This window comes from Balaenoptera borealis, assembly GCF_965194805.1.
Source record: "Balaenoptera borealis genome assembly, chromosome: 12".
Lineage (NCBI taxonomy): Eukaryota > Metazoa > Chordata > Mammalia > Artiodactyla > Balaenopteridae > Balaenoptera > Balaenoptera borealis.
In genome coordinates, this window is record NC_138869.1 from 67,530,573 (window position 1) to 67,549,496 (window position 18,924).

Below are 18,924 nucleotides of genomic sequence, written 5' to 3' on the forward strand. Positions count from 1 at the left end.
TTAAAGATGATACAAACAGCTGGACAGATACACCATATTCTTGGAATGGAAGAATCAGCACTGTGAAAATGACTATACTACGCAAAACAATCTACAGATTCAATGCAATCCATATCAAATTACTAATGGCATTTTTCACAAAACTAGAACAAAAAATCTTAAAATTTGTATGGAAAACAAAAAAGTCCCTGAATAGCCAAAGCAGTCTTGAGGGAAAAAAATGGAGCTGGAGGAATCAGACTCCCTAACTTCAGACTATACTACAAAGCTACCATAACATAGACAGTATGGTACTGGCACAAAAACAGAAATATAGATCAATGGAACAGGATAGAAAGTCCAGAGATAAACCCACGCACCTATGGTCACCTAATCTATGACAAAGGAAGCAAGGATATACAATGGAGAAAAGACAGTCTCTTCAATAAGTGGTGCTGGGAAAACTGGACAGCTACATGTGAAAGAATGAAATTAGAACACTTCCTAACACCATACAGAAAAATAAACTCAAAATGGAGAGACCTAAATATGAGCGGACACTATAAAACTCTTAGAGGAAAACATAGGAAGAACACTCTTTGACATAAATCACAGCAAGATCTTTTTTGATACACCTCCTAGAGTAATGGAAATAAAAACAAAAACAAACAAATGGTACCTAATGAAACTTAAAAGCTTTTGCTAAGCAAAGAAAACTACAAACAAGATGAAAAGAAAGCCCTCACAATGGGAGAAAATATTTGCAAACGAATCAATGGACAAAGGATTAATCTCCAAAATATATAAACAGCACATGCAGCTCAATATTAAGAAAACAAACAACCCAATCCAAAAATGGGCAGAAGACCTAAATAGACATCTTTCCAAAGAAGACATACAGATGGCCAAGAAGCACATGAAAAGCTGCTCAACATCACTAATTATTAGAGAAATGCAAATCAAAGCTACAGTGAGGTGTCCCCTCACACCAGTCAGAATGGGCATCATCAGAAAATCTACAAACAACATATGCTGGAGAGGGTGTGGAGAAAAGGGAACCCTCTTGCACTGTTGGTGGGAATGTAAATTGATACAGTCACTATGGAGAACAGTATGGAGGTTACTTAAAAAACTGAAAATAGCACTACTTTACGACCTAGCAATCCCACTACTGGGCATATACCCAGAGAAAACCATAATTCAAAAAGACACATGCACCCCAATGTTCATTGCAGCACTATTTACAATAGCCAGGTCATGGAAGCAACCTAAATGCCCATCAACAGATGAATGGATAAAGATGATGTGGTACATATATACAATGCAATATTACTCAGCTATAAAAAGGAAAAAAATTGGGTCATTTGTAGAGAGGTGGATGGACCTAGAGACTGTCATACGGAGTGAAGTAAGTCAGAAAAAGAAAAACAAATATCGTATATTAACGCATATATGTGGAACCTAGAAAAATGGTACAGATGAACTGGTTTGTAAGGCAGAAATGGAGACACAGATATAGAGAACAAACGTATGGACACCAAGAGGGGAAAGTGTTGGGGGGGGTGATGAATTGGGAGATTGGGATTGGCATATATACACTAATATCTATAAAATGGATAACTAATTAGAACCTGCTGTATAAAAAATTAAAGAAAATTCTAAAATTAAAAAAATAAATAAATAAAGCAAGTAAAAATCTAAGGTTCTTAAACCTATGTAAAGCAGTGGAAGAGGGACAGGAGAAGAAATCTCCCTTAGCAATGTGGAAACCTGCAACCCTTAGTTCCTGTCTTCCTTGGTACATACACAAGGTCAAGAGAAATCTTAAAGCAATAATAATCAAAATAATGATAAATAAATAAATAAATAAATAAATAAATAAATAAATAAAAGAGATAAAAGCCTAAGTTTGATGAGGATCTCCTATATGATTATATCCTGGAAGAAAAAGTGAATATTGTCTCTATAGGACAATTTCTTTAACATTAAAAAGTTTATTGTGTTGATAAATTATCTATTACATATCATATATAACCTGCATATGATAAATTGTCTATTACTTATTACATATAGAGGAAGGGAAGAAGGGAAGAAGGAAGGAAGGCAGGAAGGAGGAGGGAGGGAGGGACAGAGGGAGTAAGGGGAAAAGACAAAGAGAAAAACTCACAAGGATTTCATTACTTGAATAATCAAAAACAACCTGGTAACAGTTGGAGAAGCCAAATCTCTGGTCTTAACTCTTCCAAAAGAAATGTAACCCTACAAGCAATTTCAGTTCTCTTCCCTCAAAACTATTCAGCAAACCACTTAATCATTTCTAGATCTAAAAAGGTTAAACATTTTAATCTAAAAAGAATTCTTAATAAAAGGTTAATAAAAGGTATAATAATAAATACCTTAATAAAAGGTATCTTAACAAAGATAATTTTATGACAAAAGAGATTGAGCCATCTTGATTGAGAAACAAATGTTGAAAAAGTAGCAACTTGTGGCAAAGCCAGAAGTCATTCATAATAAAAGGTAATATTATCTAGTTCACCTTTTAACAAAGGTGTTTGCTCTATAATTGTAACACATGGGTGATAAGGAAGTGCAGGTGAAGGTCACAGTAAAAATATAATTTGATGTATATGTGTCCATGCCACTCTCTCACTTTGTCACAGCTACATATATACACTACCAAATGTAAAATAGATAGCTAGTGGGAAGTAGCTGCATAGCACAGGGAGATCAGCTCCGTGCTTTGTGACCACCTAGAGGGGTGGGATAGGGAGGGTGGGAGGGAGGGAGGGAGATGCAAGAGGGAAGAGATATGGGAACATATGTATATGTATAACTGATTCACTTTGTTACAAAGCAGAAACTAACACACCATTGTAAAGCAATTATACTCCAATAAAGATGTTAAATATATATATATATATATATAATTTGATGAATAATTAGATAGAAATCTGAAAGTCACCCGCATTGTCATCAAAGTTGAATGTCAGACAGATAGTTTGGTAGGGAAGTCAGATGTCTAAGAAAACTCAGAAGAAAAGAATGTAAATACTACAATAAAGGAAATTCCCTATAATTACCTTTTTACATTCCCTGTGGTGTGAAGGAAACTCGTTAAATGGTCATTTTCACACAAAAACATGCTCTTTTCCCTATTGAAGCAAATTAGGGGGAAAATAAAATGTAAGAGGCATACATGCTGGAAAGCACTATTTCTCATTTTAAGAAAAAGAAAAAAGGAAAACATTTCCAGGAAAATCAGATGAAACTACAATACAACCCCCTTTCAATTCTGTCCACAATATTTTTATACATTTCTCTAGGGCTTCAAGAAAGAAATGACATACCTAATATCATGGGTTGAATTACTAATTTATAAAGAATGAGAGAAAAATATTTTATACCACATTTTATATAATTGAGGTTAGCAATTGTTTTTCCTACTAAGTTGAGACTCTTCAGTGCAGAAATCACTTTTGTCTAATTAAATACATTAAATGACCAGAAAGCAATCAATATATTTTGCAAACTCACGAGTAGTCAGATAAACAAAACACCATTCCTCTTTTTAGTATCTTCATTTTAATTAGTGAATTGATTTTCTAAGCCTCTATTCCTTCTGGATGCCCATTTGTCCAATCAATTCTATTAGTTATTTTCCAACTGTGCCTTTAGTTATCAATAGAACTATGCTTCAAAGTATATCACCATAGTTTTATATCCGTAGGTGGAGTGTGGGGATACTTCGTAAGAACTCAAAAGGACCACAAATTGATATAATAATGGATTGAAAGGTAATTTCAGAGAAGCATAAGCTTCATTCTGAAGTGTCTTTGTTTAAAAATCCATCTAATATAGAAAGATGAGAGGAGACCTTCAAGATGGCAGAGGAGTAAGACGTGGAGATCACCTTCCTCCCCACAAATACATCAAAACTACATCTACATATGGAACAACTCCTACAGAACACCTACTGAACGCTGGCAGAAGACCTCAGACTTCCCAAAAGGCAAGAAACTCCCCACATACCTGGGTAGGGCAAAAGAAAAAGGAAAAAACATAGACAAAAGAATAGGGATGGGACCTGCACCTCTGGGAGGGAGCTGTGAAGGAGGAAAAGTTTCCACACACTAGGAAGCCCCTTCACTGGCGGAGACAGGGGCTGGGTGGGGTGAAGCTTCGGAGACACAGAGGAGAGTGCAGCAACAGGGTACAGAGAACAAAGCAGAGAGATTCCCGTACAGAGGATCAGTGCTGACCAGCATTCACCAGCCTGAGAGGCTTGTCTGCTCACCTGCAGGGGCAGGAGGGGGCTGGGAGCTGAGGCTCCAGCTTTGGAGTTTAGATCCCAAGGAGAGGACTGGGGTTGGCTGCGGGAACACAGCCTGAAGGGGGCTAGTGCACCACAGCTAGCCAGGAAGGAGTCCGGGAAAAAGTCTGGAACTGCCTAAGAGGCAAGAGACCATTGTTTCAGGGTGTACGAGGAGAGAGAATTCAGAGCACTGCCTAAATGAGCTCCAGAGACAGGCACGAGCCGTGGCTATCAGCGCGGACCCCAGAGATGGGCATGAAATGCTAAGGCTGCAGCGGCAGCCACCAAGAAGCCTGTGTGCGAGCACAGGTCACTATCCACACCTCCCCTCCCAGGAGCCTGTGCAGCCCGCCACTGTCAAGGCCCCGTGATCCAGGGACAACTTCCCCAGGAGAACACATGGCATGCCTCAGGCTGGTGCAACGTCATGCTGGCCTCTGCTGCAGCAGGCTGGCCCCGCATTCCATACCCCTTCCTCTCCTGGGCCTGAATGAGCCAGAGCCCCCTAATCAGCTGCTACTTTAACCCCATCCTGTCTGGGCAGGAACAGATGTCCTCAGGCGACCTACAGGCAGAGTCTGGGCCAAATCCAAAGCTGAACCCCAGGAGCTGTGCAAACAAAGAAGAGAAAGGGAAATTTCTCCCAGCAGCCTCAGGAGCAGCGGATTAAACCTCCAAAATCAACTTGATGTACCCTGCATCTGTGGAATACCTGACTAGACAAAGAATCATCCCAAAATTGAGGCAGTGGACTTTGTGATCAACTGTAGACTTAAGGTTTGCTTTCTGCATCTAATTTGTTTCTGATTTTACGTTTATCTTAGTTTAGTATTTAGAGTTTATTATAATTAGTAGATTTGTTTATTGATTTGCTTGCTCTCTTCCTCCTTTCTATATATATATATTTTTTTCCTTTTTCTCTTTTTCTGAGTGTGTATGTGTATGCTCCTTTGTGTGATTTTGTCTGTATAGCTTTGCTTTTACCATTTGTCCTAGGGTTCTGTCTGTCCATTTTTTGTTTTGTTTTGTTTTGTTTTCTTTGTATAGGTTTTAGCGCTTGTTATCATTGGTGGATTTGTTTTTTGGTTTGGTTGCTCCCTTTGTTCTTTCTTTCCTTTTTTTAAATTACTTTTAATTTTTTTTAAATTTTAATAATTAATTTTTATTTCAATAACTTTATTTTATTTCTTTCTATCTTTCTTCCTTTTTTTCTCCCTTTTCTTCTGAGCCGTGTGGCTGGCAGGGTCTTGGTGCTCCGGGCGGGTGTCAGGCCTGTGCCACTGAGGTGGGAGAGTTGAGTTCAGGACATTGGTCCACCAGAGACCTCCCAGCTCCAAATAATATCAAATGGCAAAAGCTGTCACAGGCATCTCCGTCTCAATGCTAAGACCAAGCTCCACTCAATGACCAGCAAGCTACAGTGCTGGACACCCTATGCCAAACAACTAGCAAGACAGGAACACAACCCCATCCATTAGCAGAGAGGCTGCCTAAAATCATAATAAGATCACAAACACCCCAAAACACACCACCAGAAGTGGTCCTGTCACCCAGAAAGACAATATCCAGCCTCATCCACCAGAACACAGGCACTAGTCCCCTCCACCAGGAAGTCTCCACAAACCACTGAAGCAACCTTAGCCACTGGGAGCAGACACCAAAAACAACAGAACTACGAACAAACAGCTGGCAAAAAGGAGACTCCAAACACAATAAGTCAAGCAAAATGAGAAGACAGAGAAACACACAACAGATGAAGGAGCAAGATAAAAACCAAACAGATGAAACAACTGAAGAGGAAAGAGGCAGTGTACCTGAAAAAGAATTCAGAGGAAGGATAGTAAAGATGATCCAACATCTTGGAAATACAATGGAGAAAATACAAGAAACATTTAACAAGGACCTAGAAGAACAGAGAGCAAACAAACAATGATGAACAAAACAATAAATGAAATTAAAAACTCTCTAGAAGGAATCAATAGCAGAATAACTGAGGCAGAAGAACGGATAAGTGACTGGGAAGAAAAAACAGTGAAAATAACTACTGCAGAGTAGAATAAAGAGAAAAGAATGAAAAGAATTGAGGACAGTCTTAGAGACATCTGGGACAACTTTAAACTCACCAACATTCAAATTATAGGGGTCCCAGAAAAAGAAGAGAAAAAGAAAGGGACTGAGAAAATATTTGATTAGAGTTGAAAATTTCCCTAATATGGGAAAGGAAATAGTTAATCAAGTCCTGGAAGCACAGAGAGTCCCATACAGGAAAAATCCAGGGAGAAACATGCCAGACACATATTAATCAAACTATCAAAAATTAAATATAAAGAAAAAATATTAAAAGCAGCAAGGAAAAAAAAAACAAATAACATACAAGGAAATCAGCAGAAACTCTGAAAGCCAGAAGGGAGTAGCAGGACATATTTAAAGTGATGAAAGGGAAAAACCTACAACCAAGATTACTCTACCCAGCAAGGATCTCATTCAGATTTGACAGAGAAATCAAAAGCTTTTCAGACAGGCAAAAGCTAAGAGAATTCAGCCCCACCAAACCAGCTTTACAACAAATGCTAAAGAAACTACTCTACTCAGGAAGCACAAGAGAAGGAAAAGACCAAAAGAACAAACCCAGAACAATTAAGAAAATGGTAATAGGAACATACATATCGATAATTACCTTAAATGTAAATGGTTTAATGCTCCAACCAAAAGATATAGACTGGCTGAATAGATACAAAATAAGACCCATATATATGCTGTCTACAAGACACCCACTTCAGACCTAGGGACAGATACAGACTGAAAGTGAGGGGATGGAAAAAGATATTCCATGCAAATGGAAATCAAAAGAAAGCTAGAGTAGCAATTCTCATATCAGACAAAATAGACTTTAAAATAAAGACTATTACAAGAGACAAAGAAGGACACCACATAATGATCAAGGGATCAATCCAAGAAGAAGATATAAGAATTCTAAATATTTATGCACCCAACATAGGAGCACCTCAATACATAAGGCAAATGTTAACAGCCAAAATGGGAAATCAACAGTAACACAATCATAGTAGGGGACTTTAACACACCACTTTCACCAATGGACAGATCATCCAAAATGAAAAAAAAATAAGGAAACACAAGCTTTAAATGACACATTAAACAAGATGGACTTAATTGATATTTATAGGACATTCCATCCAAAAACAACAGAATACACTTTCTTCTCAAGTGCTCATGGAACATTCTTCAGGATAGATCATATCTTGGGTCACAAATCAAGCCTTAGTAAATATAAGAAAATTGAAATGGTATCAACTATCTTTTCTGACCACAATACTATGAGACTACTTGTCAATTACAGGAAAATATCTGTAAAAAATACAAAGACGTGGAGGCTAAACAATACACTACTTAATATCCAAGAGATCACTGAACAAATCAAAGGGGAAATCAAAAAATACCTAGAAACAAATGACAATGAAAACACGATGACCCAAAACCTATGGGATGCAGCAAAAGCAGTTCTAAGAGGGAAGTTTATAGCAATAGAATCCTACCTCAAGAAACAAGAAACATCTCAAATAAACAACCTAACCCTACACCTAAAGCAATTAGAGAAAGAAGAACAAAAAAAACCCCAGAGTTAGCAGAAGGAAAGAAATCACAAAGATCAGATCAGAAATAAATGAAAAAGAAATGAAGAAAATATAGCAAAGATCAATAAAACTAAAAGCTGGTTCTTTGAGAAGATAATCAAAATTGATAATCCATTAGCCAGACTCATCAAGAAAAAAAGGGAGAAGACTCAAATCAATAGAATTAGAAATGAAAAAGGAGAAGTAACAACTGACACTGCAGAAATACAAAAGATCATGAGAGATTACTACAAGCCACTGTATGCCAATAAAATGGACAATCTGGAAAAAATGGACAAATTCTTAGAAAAGCACAACATTCCAAGACTGAACCAGGAAAAAATAGAAAATATAAACAGACCAATCACAAGCACTGAAATAGAAACTGTGATTAAAAATCTTCCAACAAACAAAAGCCCAGGACCAGATGGCTTCACAGGTGAATTCTATCAAGCATTTAGAAAAGAGCTAACACTTATCCTTCTCAAACTCTTCCAAAATATAGCAGAAGGAGGAACACTCCCAAACTCATTCTACAAGACCACCATCACCCTGATACCAAAACAAGATGAAGATGTCACAAAGAAAGAAAACTACAGGCCAATATCACTGATGAACATAGATGTAAAAATCCTCAACAAAATACTAGCAAACAGAATCCAACAGCACATTAAAAGGATCATACACCATGATCAAGTGGGCTTTATCTCAGGAATGAAAGGATTTTTCAATATACGCAAATCAACCAATGGAATAAACCATATTAACAAATTGAAGGAGAAGAATCATATGATCATCTCAATAGATGCAGAAAAAGCTTTTGACAAAATTCAACACCATTTATGATAAAACCCCTCCAGAAAGTAGGCATAGAGGGAACTTATCTCAACATAATTAAGGCCGTATATTGACGTATATGACAAACCCACAGCCAACATCGTTCTTGATGGCGAAAAACTGAAGCCATTTCCTCTAAGATCAGGAACAAGACAAGGTTGTCCACTCTCACCACTATTATTTAACATAGTTTTGGAAGTGTTAGCCACAGCAATCAGAGAAGAAAAAGAAATAAAAGGAATACAAATCAGAAAAGAAGAAGTAAAGCTGTCACTGTTTGCAGATGACATGATACTATACATGGAGAATCCTAAAGATGCCACAAGAAAACTGTTAGAACTAATCAATGAATTTGGCAAAGTAGAAGGATACAAAATTTATGCACAGAAATCTCTTGCATTCCTATACACTAATGATGAAAAATCTGAAAGAGAAATTAAGGAAACACTCTCGTTTATCATTGCAACAAAAAGAATAAAATAACTAGGAATAAACCTACCTATGGAGACAAAAGACCTGTATGCAGAAAATGATAAGACACTGATGAAATGATGATACAAACAGATGGAGAGATACACTATGTTTTTGGATTGGAAGAATCAACATTGTGAAAATGACTATACTACTCAGAGCAATCTACAGATTCAATGCAATCCCTATCAAATTACCAATGGCATTTTTCACAGAAGTAGAACAAAAAATTTCACAATTTCTATGGAAACACAGAAGACCTCGAATAGGCAAAGCAATCTTGAGAAAGAAAAACAGAGCTGGAAGAATCAGGCTCCCTGGCTTCAGACTATATTACAAAGCTATAGTAATCAAGACAGTATGGTACTGGCACAAAAACAGAAATATAGATCAATGGAACAGGATAGAAAGCCCAGAGATAAACCCACGCACATATGGTCACCTTACTTTTGATAAAGGATGCAAGAATATACAATGGAGAAAAGATAGCCTCTTCAATAAGTGACGCTGGGAAAACTGGACAGCTACATGTAAAAGAAAGAAATTACAATACTCCTTAACACCATACACAAAAATAAATGCAAAATGGATTAAAGACCTAAATGTAAGGCCAGACACTATAAAACTCTTAGAGGAAAACATAGGGAGAACACTCTATGACATAAATCACAGCAAGATCCTTTTTAACCCACCTCCTAGAGAAGTGGAAATAAAAACAAAAATAAACAAATGGGACCTAATGAAACTCAAAAGTTTTGCACAGCAAAGGAAACCATGAACAAGATGAAAAGACAACCCTCAGAATGGGAGAAAATATTTGCAAATGAAGCAACTGACAAAGGATTAATCTCCAAAATTATAAGCAGGTCATGCAGCTCAATATCAAAAAAATAAACAACCCAATCCAAAAATGGGCAGAAGACCTACATAGACATTTCTCCAAAGAAGATATACAGATGGCCAACAAACACATGAAAGGATGCTCAACATCACTAATCATTAGAGAAAGGCAAATCAAAACTATAGTGAGGTATCACTTCACACCAGTCAGAATGGCTATCATCAAAAAATCTACAAACAGTAAATTCTGGAGAGGGTGTGGAGAAAAAGGGACCCTCTTTCACTGTTGGTGGGAATGTAAATTGATACAGCCACTATGGAGAACAGTATGGAGTTTCCTTAAAAAACTAAAAGTAGAACTACCATACGACCCAGCAATTCCACTACTGGGCATATACCCTGAGAAAACCATAATTCAAAAAGAGTCATGTACCACAATGTTCATTGCAGCTCTATTTACAATAGCCAGGGCATGGAAGCAACCTAAATGTCCATCAACACATTAATGGATAAAGAAGATGTGGTACATGTATACAATGGAATATTACTCAGCCATAAAAAGAAACGAAAGTGAGTTATTTGTAGTGAGGTGGATGGACCTAGAGTCTGTCATACAGAGTGAAGTAAGTTAGAAAGAGAAAAACAAAATACTGTATGTTAACACATATTATGGAATCTAAAAAAAAAATCATGGTTCTGATGAACCTAGGGTCAGGACAGGAATAAAGACACAGACATAAGAGAATGGACTTGAGGACATGGGGAGGGGGAAGGGTAAGCTGGGACGAAGTGAGAAAGTGGCATGGAGTTTTATACACTACCAAATGTAAAGTAGATAGCTAGTGGAAAGCAACCACATAGCACAGGGAGATCAGCTCAGTGTTTTGTGACCACCTAGAGTGGTGGGATAGGGAGGGTGGGAGGGAGATGCAAGAGAGAGGAGTTATGGGGATATATGTATATGTATAGCTGATTCACTTTGTTATAAAGCAAAAACTAAGACACCTTTGTAAAGCAATTATACTCCAGTAAAGATGTTAAATTTTAAAAAAAATAGAATGATGTTTCCTGGCCTATGCCATTTTGATGTAAAAGTTGTTGATTAATAAGTCTCAATTACTTGATTAAGCATTTGGTTTCAAACTTTGCTTTTAGTACTCAGAGGCTATCTCCAGGCGACTTTTCCGTTCATTTTAAATTCAAAAGTCTGCCTGGTTGTACCTTCTTATGCTACAGTAAATGCATTTTTGTCTGGTCTCATCATCTTTGGTGTGTAATATTTTGTAACAGAGAGTTTTGAAATCATATTTTATGGCAGTGAAGCTGCTAGGGCAAATTTATGGACTTAACAATCCTATCCAACATCTCCTGTCATGTGGGACTGTCCCCAGGACAGGGCAGATCAGTGAATGTGAGCTGTTTCAGTTTGGCTCAACTGTCAGGCTAAAGAATTTTCCATTACATGGGTGGGTGGTGAGATCAACTGAGTTTGGAACCATTCAATTTATTCTGTGGCAGCAGCAAAAGAGAACAAAATAGCAACCAGAACTGAATTTGAGTTAAGTTCTGATGAAGTAGCCATGCTGAGATCATAAATTTTTATTACGCAATTCATTATTTAAGGAGCTTTCAGCATCTATGCTTGTGAGCTGTCTTTTGTTTCTGCCTCCATTGTAGATTCTGGCCACAATGAAGTGGTGGTTATAGCTCCATGTAGAGGCCAATTGATAGTATATGCAGCTTCCCGGTTTCCTAGTATATTCATTTTTCCTCTCCTGCAAGGTCAATGAATAAGACCAGGGAAGGTCTGGAATTAACTTTTAAGTCCTCTGCTAGACTTCTTTCAATTCTGACAGTCTGCTGACACAGAAGTTGGGATATACACAGAATAAACTAATTGAAAGAAAATATAAATAAGTCTGTGTGCCACCAAAATACTTGCAAAAGAACTCAAATTTTCTACAAATTATCTGAAAACACATAGGTTTATCGTGCACATAAACAGAGCTTTAAACTTGCTGTATAGTCAGGAAAAGCTGTGAAAAGAACTGGCAACTCCTTTTAATGAAAAGATTTTCCTACACCTGAAAATGGAGTTTATCATTCCAGAGGACAGTAGATTGTGATAAATTGTAGGTAGATTAACTTGGCACCCTACAAAGAATCTTGTTTAAGATAAAATGCATAAATTTAAAATTATACTAGTACAAAAGAACAAAATTTTTATTTTACAGCATTAGATCATATTTGAAGAATATGTTGCATGGATAATATGTGAAATTTATTTTAACTGTTGGCATTTTTGTCATGTAACACTAGATTACTTTTATAAATTTTTATAATAATCCCATACTGTCTAAAATGTCACATTAAGCCTCTAAAATATCAGTGTCATATAAGCAATAGATATCTAATGAATATTTTTATTGATGATGGAAATATGCTTTCCAAACAGGAATTTCCATTTCTTTTATGTGCAGATTTAGTGAACACACCTTATATATCAATAAGATTTCCCTGTTTAATTTAATTAATTGAGGGCTCCATTTTATTCTATAAAATGAGAATAATTGCCTCTAATTATCATTTTCAATGATATTAGTGTCTCCTAAAAATGTTTAACTTATTGAAATCCTATCAGTCTTCAGAAAGTATATATAAATAAGCAGAAAATATTATCATCTCCATTTTATAAATAAAAACTGTAGCTAAGCATGAGAAAGTATTTATAATGAACTTTTTCAAGGCTTTTAGCCTACTCACAGTTCTTAGATTTTAAATAACCCAGATTTTAGAATTTGAAGGATCCTTAAAAAGTACCTCTTCTGAATGCCTCATTTTATGCATTAAGACACAAACTGGGCGAGGTGAAATACCTTGCTTAGTGTCATAGAGCTAGTATAATACGAGATGAGATATTTCTTATGTTTCACAAATATGACCGTAATTTCTATTTTCAAGACTATTGTTAGTTATCATTTTCAAACTGAACTTTAAAAAGAGTATAGCACCTTTCGTTCTTTTGCAAGTCTATTCTATCATAGATTACCAAATGTGGTGGTGATATTGCGTATCCTGGTTGTATCCACAAAGATTTCTGGATTGCTTGCATTGATGAAGCATGTAATAATGTTTGAGATATAAAATATATAACCCATGTCTCTTTGTTGCATTTGAAGAAGACAAATAAAGATGTAAGGTTTCCCTTTGAGATAATTTATGAAATTTTATATTGCATAAATGTGTATTTTCATGTTTTTCCTAAATATCTTATAAAGCACCATCAACAACCTTCCATTATACCTTCTACAACATATAGGATATATAAGGGGAAGATAGTATACCTTTTTTGCACATAAACCAAAAAAACAATGATGCCTTAAAATAACTTAAGCCCTTATTCCCTATCTAGTACCACTCAATCTAGGGGATCACATCATCTTTATTATGTTGATATCAATCCAAACAATAGATCTTCTGTCAAATGTACTAATGTACCAAACCTAAGGCATTGCATTGTTTCAAAAGGAAGCAGGATTTTAGAAATAAGAATGCAGCACCTATATGACTCATTTAATCAGTGACTCCATGGTGTCTTTATAGGAAGTAATATCTTGGTCCCCAAAACAACACCAGCACTAGGTAGAAAAATTTTAGGAAAAAGCACTTAAATACTTCAAAATGTCATCCTGGAAATACTTAAGAATTGTTTTATTATGTAAAAAAATAGATCTTTTGTATTACTAAGGATATTCCTATCACAAACATTTTCTTGCACACACCATATTCATAGAGGCATCTCTATATTTTGTACAGTTATTTATCCAAATATCAAAGACTTTCTCATATGCACACTCACCTGCTCAGAAAAGAAGTCACTGTGCTCTTCCAGGTATTTACTGAAAGGGTTGGGTTCATAGACTTCCTCTTCTTTTTTCAGTAATATTTTGGATTTTATAGGTACGGGGCGAATTACTCCAGGCTTCGTCTTCATGAATATCAATTTTTTTAAAAATAAAGGAAAAAATACTATTAAAATGAATACATAGGTATATTAAGTCATTCAAATGTTCTCACAGCAATTTTTTTTATTTTAAAATGATTTTATAAATACATAAAAACAGCTAGAAATCAAATGATTTTTAACTAATGTAACTTTAGTTTTAGTTACATGTTACAGCACAATCAACTCATTAAGATCTACTATTATGATGTTCAAAATGCAAAAACACCTTCATTTATCTAGTCAAACACGTTCCTATATCCTTGCCAGAGCATTCAGCCAATAAATATTTCATTTGACAAATATTTATTGAGAGCATCCTCAGTGCCAGGCAACATACTCATTTGGGGCATGATAGGATAGGCGAATCTAGTACAATCCACCAAGCCCAAAACAACTTTCTCTTTCTGGAAACCCTAAAATCCCAGAAGCCATGTTCAAACTGTGTATGATGAAACCAAGGGTGGCTTTCTGACACAAGGAGATGGGGGCTGGGTAGCAAACAGATGTTCTCTTCCATGAATATGGAACACTGCTTTAAACTGGTCTGCAGGCACGCTGGGAGACTGAAATTATAATACGTGGATTTGGGAGCTATGGGAAAGACTTAATCTGCCATAAAAGCAGATCTGATGAGATCAAGAAAAATATAGCAAAGTGTATGGAGAAGAGACACACTTGAGGACTTTCCAGAATTGAATTCCAAAACATTCCTGGGACCCAGCTGAATTTCTTCTCTGAGGCTCCCTAAGATTTTCCTTTTCTTTTACACAAAATTCCATTTCTTTTTTCCAACTCAGGTTGACTTCTATAACTTGCAATCAAAAGAGTTTGAGTGAATAGACCAGTCATTTCAGATTCGTGAATTTGTACCCAATGTCAGTCTGACGAGAGAGAGAGAGAGAGGAATCTAGTTTGGGGCAATTTCAAAATGATGTTTCACAAACACCAAAATTCTTGTTACACTGTAAAATGTCACAAAATGATTGATAAGTTTACAAAAAACATCCCAAAAAAGAATTCAGTGAAAAGTTGTAATGCTTTTTCTGTTTGAGCATTTTGCTGTAATCATTCTTCTCAAGCCCATTTCCTTTCAGAAAATAGTAAATTAGCTCTCCTCAGTCTGTGCTGATGCGCTCAAGTTAAGCCTTAAGGGAGGACATCTATCTCTCTGCCCTATAAGCCACCCATTATGTTTTGAGTCTTGAATAAATGCCACTCTGCAATATTTTTTTCAACCCATATTTTCCCAGCTGGCTTTCATATCTATGCCAACTGGAGGAATAAAGATTGAGAAAAATCTCTATCTTCCCCAGGCAGGGAAATATCTCCCACTTAAGAAACTCTGATTTCTCTCCAGGGGAAAAGATGAGCAAGTAACAACCAATTATGCGTGAAGTCACACAGTTGAATATACATATGAGAGTAATATCCTCCAATGAACTCAGCATGAGAACAAAGCTCAAGCAGTTGCTGATATCTACAGCCACCTGTCATAGGGAGACACCTGATACCTGGGTCATGATCCGAAACTGTCCAGATTTCCTGTCTCTCTTTTCCACGTGACTTCCTGTTTCCTTTCTCCTTCCTGCTGCTCCTACTCCTGTACCTCCTCTCCTGCTCCTTTGGGAAGTAGGAAATCTGTACAACTCCGGTACTCAGGGCTTACCAGGTTCTAAAACCAACATGGAATTTTAGAAACTAAGCTTGGTGGCACTAGCAAAAAGATGAAAGCAGAGGGAAGAAATCTGGCCAGAAGCACTTGATATGCTGTAAGAACCCCCCTGCCAGAGAAACATGATGCCCTGGTTCCTGCATTGCTAACAGGTGGATGTTTTGGGTCATCCTGGCCTGGAAACTTCCACTCAGATCATCTCTCTTGGGATCATCATCCTCCAGGGTGAATCCAGAAAAGACAGTCCTCTGGTTGGCTGGATATCAAGTAGCCTTAATATCAGAATCAGTTACTGACGCTTCATGCTTATTTCTCTACCAGGTCTGATGCTTTTTGTTGCTATGAATTTCCTGGATTTGATAGTTGTCTGGCAACTGAACAAGGATTCTTTCCCTATTTCCTCTATTTCCACCTGCCCTTTTCTTGGACTCTGTGTTCTTAGGCTTTGGTCTACCTGAAGTCTCTGAATTTTCCTCATTCTAGTTTGCTTATTTGGTCTCAGTACCGTTGCCCCAATTCTTCCATTATATTCATTACCTCTTTCCTTAGTCCTGTTTTTTCTCCTGCACCATAACTTGCTGTCACTTACCAGCCAGCATTTCATGGACAGGGAAGCCAACTCCAGGCAAAGGAAGACTAAACATAGTTTGCCTTTGACATTGTTCACACTTCCTGCCCTATAACCTTTAACCATACCCTCCACACCTAACTGTGTCTCGGCCTTTGGTCAAATTAAAACTCAAACCTTGTTGGCCCAATTCTGAGCCTCACGTACTCTCCATAAACCATGGTACACTGATCAATCCTGTTTATGGCAGCCTCTGCACCTTGCTCATACCATTCCACATGCTTTGAAACCAGCCTCAAAACACTTGAGGATTCATTGCAGATAATGACATCATCATTATCCCATAGACCCAGATTCCATATCTTACAGGTGCTACATTCAATATTTTAAATTGATTATCTCATCACTTCCTTATCAACAACCCTGTGAGAGACTTAGAATCAGTCACATGCCAAAGCCATGCAGTTAATATGTGAACAAGTCAAGGTTTAATCCAGGTCTAGTCTGATCATAAACCCAGGATTTTAATTACTCTGATGCCTACTCCAGAGACAGAGACAGGGAGAGAAACAGCATAGAGAGAAACTTAACATGATTTTTAAACACCCACCTCTCTATAACTTCCTCTGGGCAATCACTAACAAAGTCCTAGTATTTTTATGTTTTTGATTCCTTCTAAATCCATTGCTTCTGTTTTATTTCCACTGCCAATTGCCACGTTCATGACTTAGGCCATGGTTAACTCGTTACATGTCATTTTACTTTTCTTTTCACTGGTCTTAGTAAATCCAGTTTTTCTTACCTTAAGCAGGGCACAAACACTACATTCAGCCTCCTAAAGGATTCTGTCGTTTGCACAGCCAGACATCAAAATTTATACTGATATTTCTCTGGACTTGGTATAAAATCCAGTCCCAAGAAGCAGCATGATATTGGTGGGGGGAAAGTATAAGGACATAGATTTTGATTTTTGCAATAGTGTTAATAGACTGTATGACCTTGGAAAAAAGCCATTCGACCTGACTGGACCGTCTACTAAAGGATCCTAATCCTCCTGCATGATTAGGTCCTTTAATAATGAATAACGGCACATTTGATTATTTACATTCCTGCCTCCTCAAGAACCACACCACACAAAGTTATTGCATAAGGCTTAGAACAGACTGTCCTTTATCAATTCCTAATCTATGCTGCATCCTTGCTCATAGTCACCTGGTATCTTCAGACTCCAAGTAGACTGGTTCGCTAATTCTGGCAAACCTAATTTGCTAAGTCTGCATCCAAACAAAAACAAAGGAAATTAGATTAACAAGTGAGAAGAATCTATAAAGGTGAGCTACTCTAAGATGATCATTGCCAGCAATATGACAACTTAACTAACCCGAGGAGGCCCTCCCTTCATTTTTAGCTGCTAAAGAATCGACAGATCCAGCTAGACTCATGAGTGATACAAACAAATGTCATTCTTACAATGCCAGGGAAAACGACACCATTATTTTCGTTCCAGCCTACATGGAGAAATAAAAACAGGTAATGACTCCCATAACCAGCAAAAAGAACACAGAAAGAACAACGAGAAGGTTCTCCAAATAGCAAATTTCAATGTATTGTGATGAACCTCCGGATAATTGATTTACACTGGATGTAAGGCTTTCCCCCCCTCTTTTGGAGCTATATTTTGAAAAAAAAAAAAAAAAGGTTAATCTTTCATTCTTGCTAGTAAAATATTTCCCCCGCCTTCAGAAAAATAGCATTATCATTGCAGAAAAGGGTAGGCAGATGTTTTATTTTTAACTGGAACCAGAATACTGTGATTCTGATTAGTTATCTCAAGTTTTAAAATCTGAGAACCTCATTAGAGCCAGGGGTACATATGGGCTTTTAGTGGATGGGGAGTCTGCCTGTTTATATTCTTCTTGACACAATTCCAAGAGTGTTAGATCCCAACAGTCATGAACAACTCTGCTCTCCATTTGCTTTGATGAGAAGAGTAGTTCGCACCATACTGATAAAGTATTTTTTTTAAAACTGAAGTATAGTTGATTTACAATGTTGTGTTAATTTCAGGTGTAAAGCAAAGTGATTCAGTTATACATATACATATATATGTATGTATGTATGTATGTATTCTTGACATTTTTGAAGTGCCTTAAAGAAAAAGCAACCATTGTCTTGGAGCTCTGAAGCATCCTTCTATCAGACCATCTATCAGATGCTCTCTGCAGGTATTTTGCCAAGTGAGACCTATTCTATGTCAGGAACTGTAGTGTCTACCCAGATGAATAAGACATAACCCTTGTACTCAGAGGGCTGACAATTCAGGTGAGTTAAGCACAGAACAATCACTGAGTAAATCAATCCACGTCACAGGACTCCAGTCAAAGCGCTCTAATGCCTCATCTTCACACTTAGAGTAAAAACCCAAACCCTTTCAATGCCTGCAGGGTGATGCCTACGAGGCTCCATATGACCTAATCTTTCACTCCCCAGCCAGGTTCTCCCTTTCCAATCTTGTCTCCTGCTACTGCCCCTCTCTCTCCCTCACTCTCCACTCTGGCACACATTGTGTTCCCTACTCTGGGAGTTTGAACTTGCTCTTTGTGT

General features: G+C 37.1%; 1 protein-coding gene across 26 annotated transcripts in view; it reads right to left on the reverse strand.

Annotated features, from left to right (window-relative positions):
- Positions 1-18,924, reverse strand: part of MLIP (muscular LMNA interacting protein) — a 283,518-nt gene that overhangs the window by 56,356 nt on the left and 208,238 nt on the right. For all 26 annotated transcript variants that reach the window (XM_082347126.1, XM_082347127.1, XM_082347120.1 and 23 more), the window contains one exon: positions 13,934-14,062. In XM_082347126.1, coding sequence (XP_082203252.1) covers positions 13,934-14,062 — 129 coding nt within the window. The remainder of the gene's footprint in view (positions 1-13,933; positions 14,063-18,924) is intronic.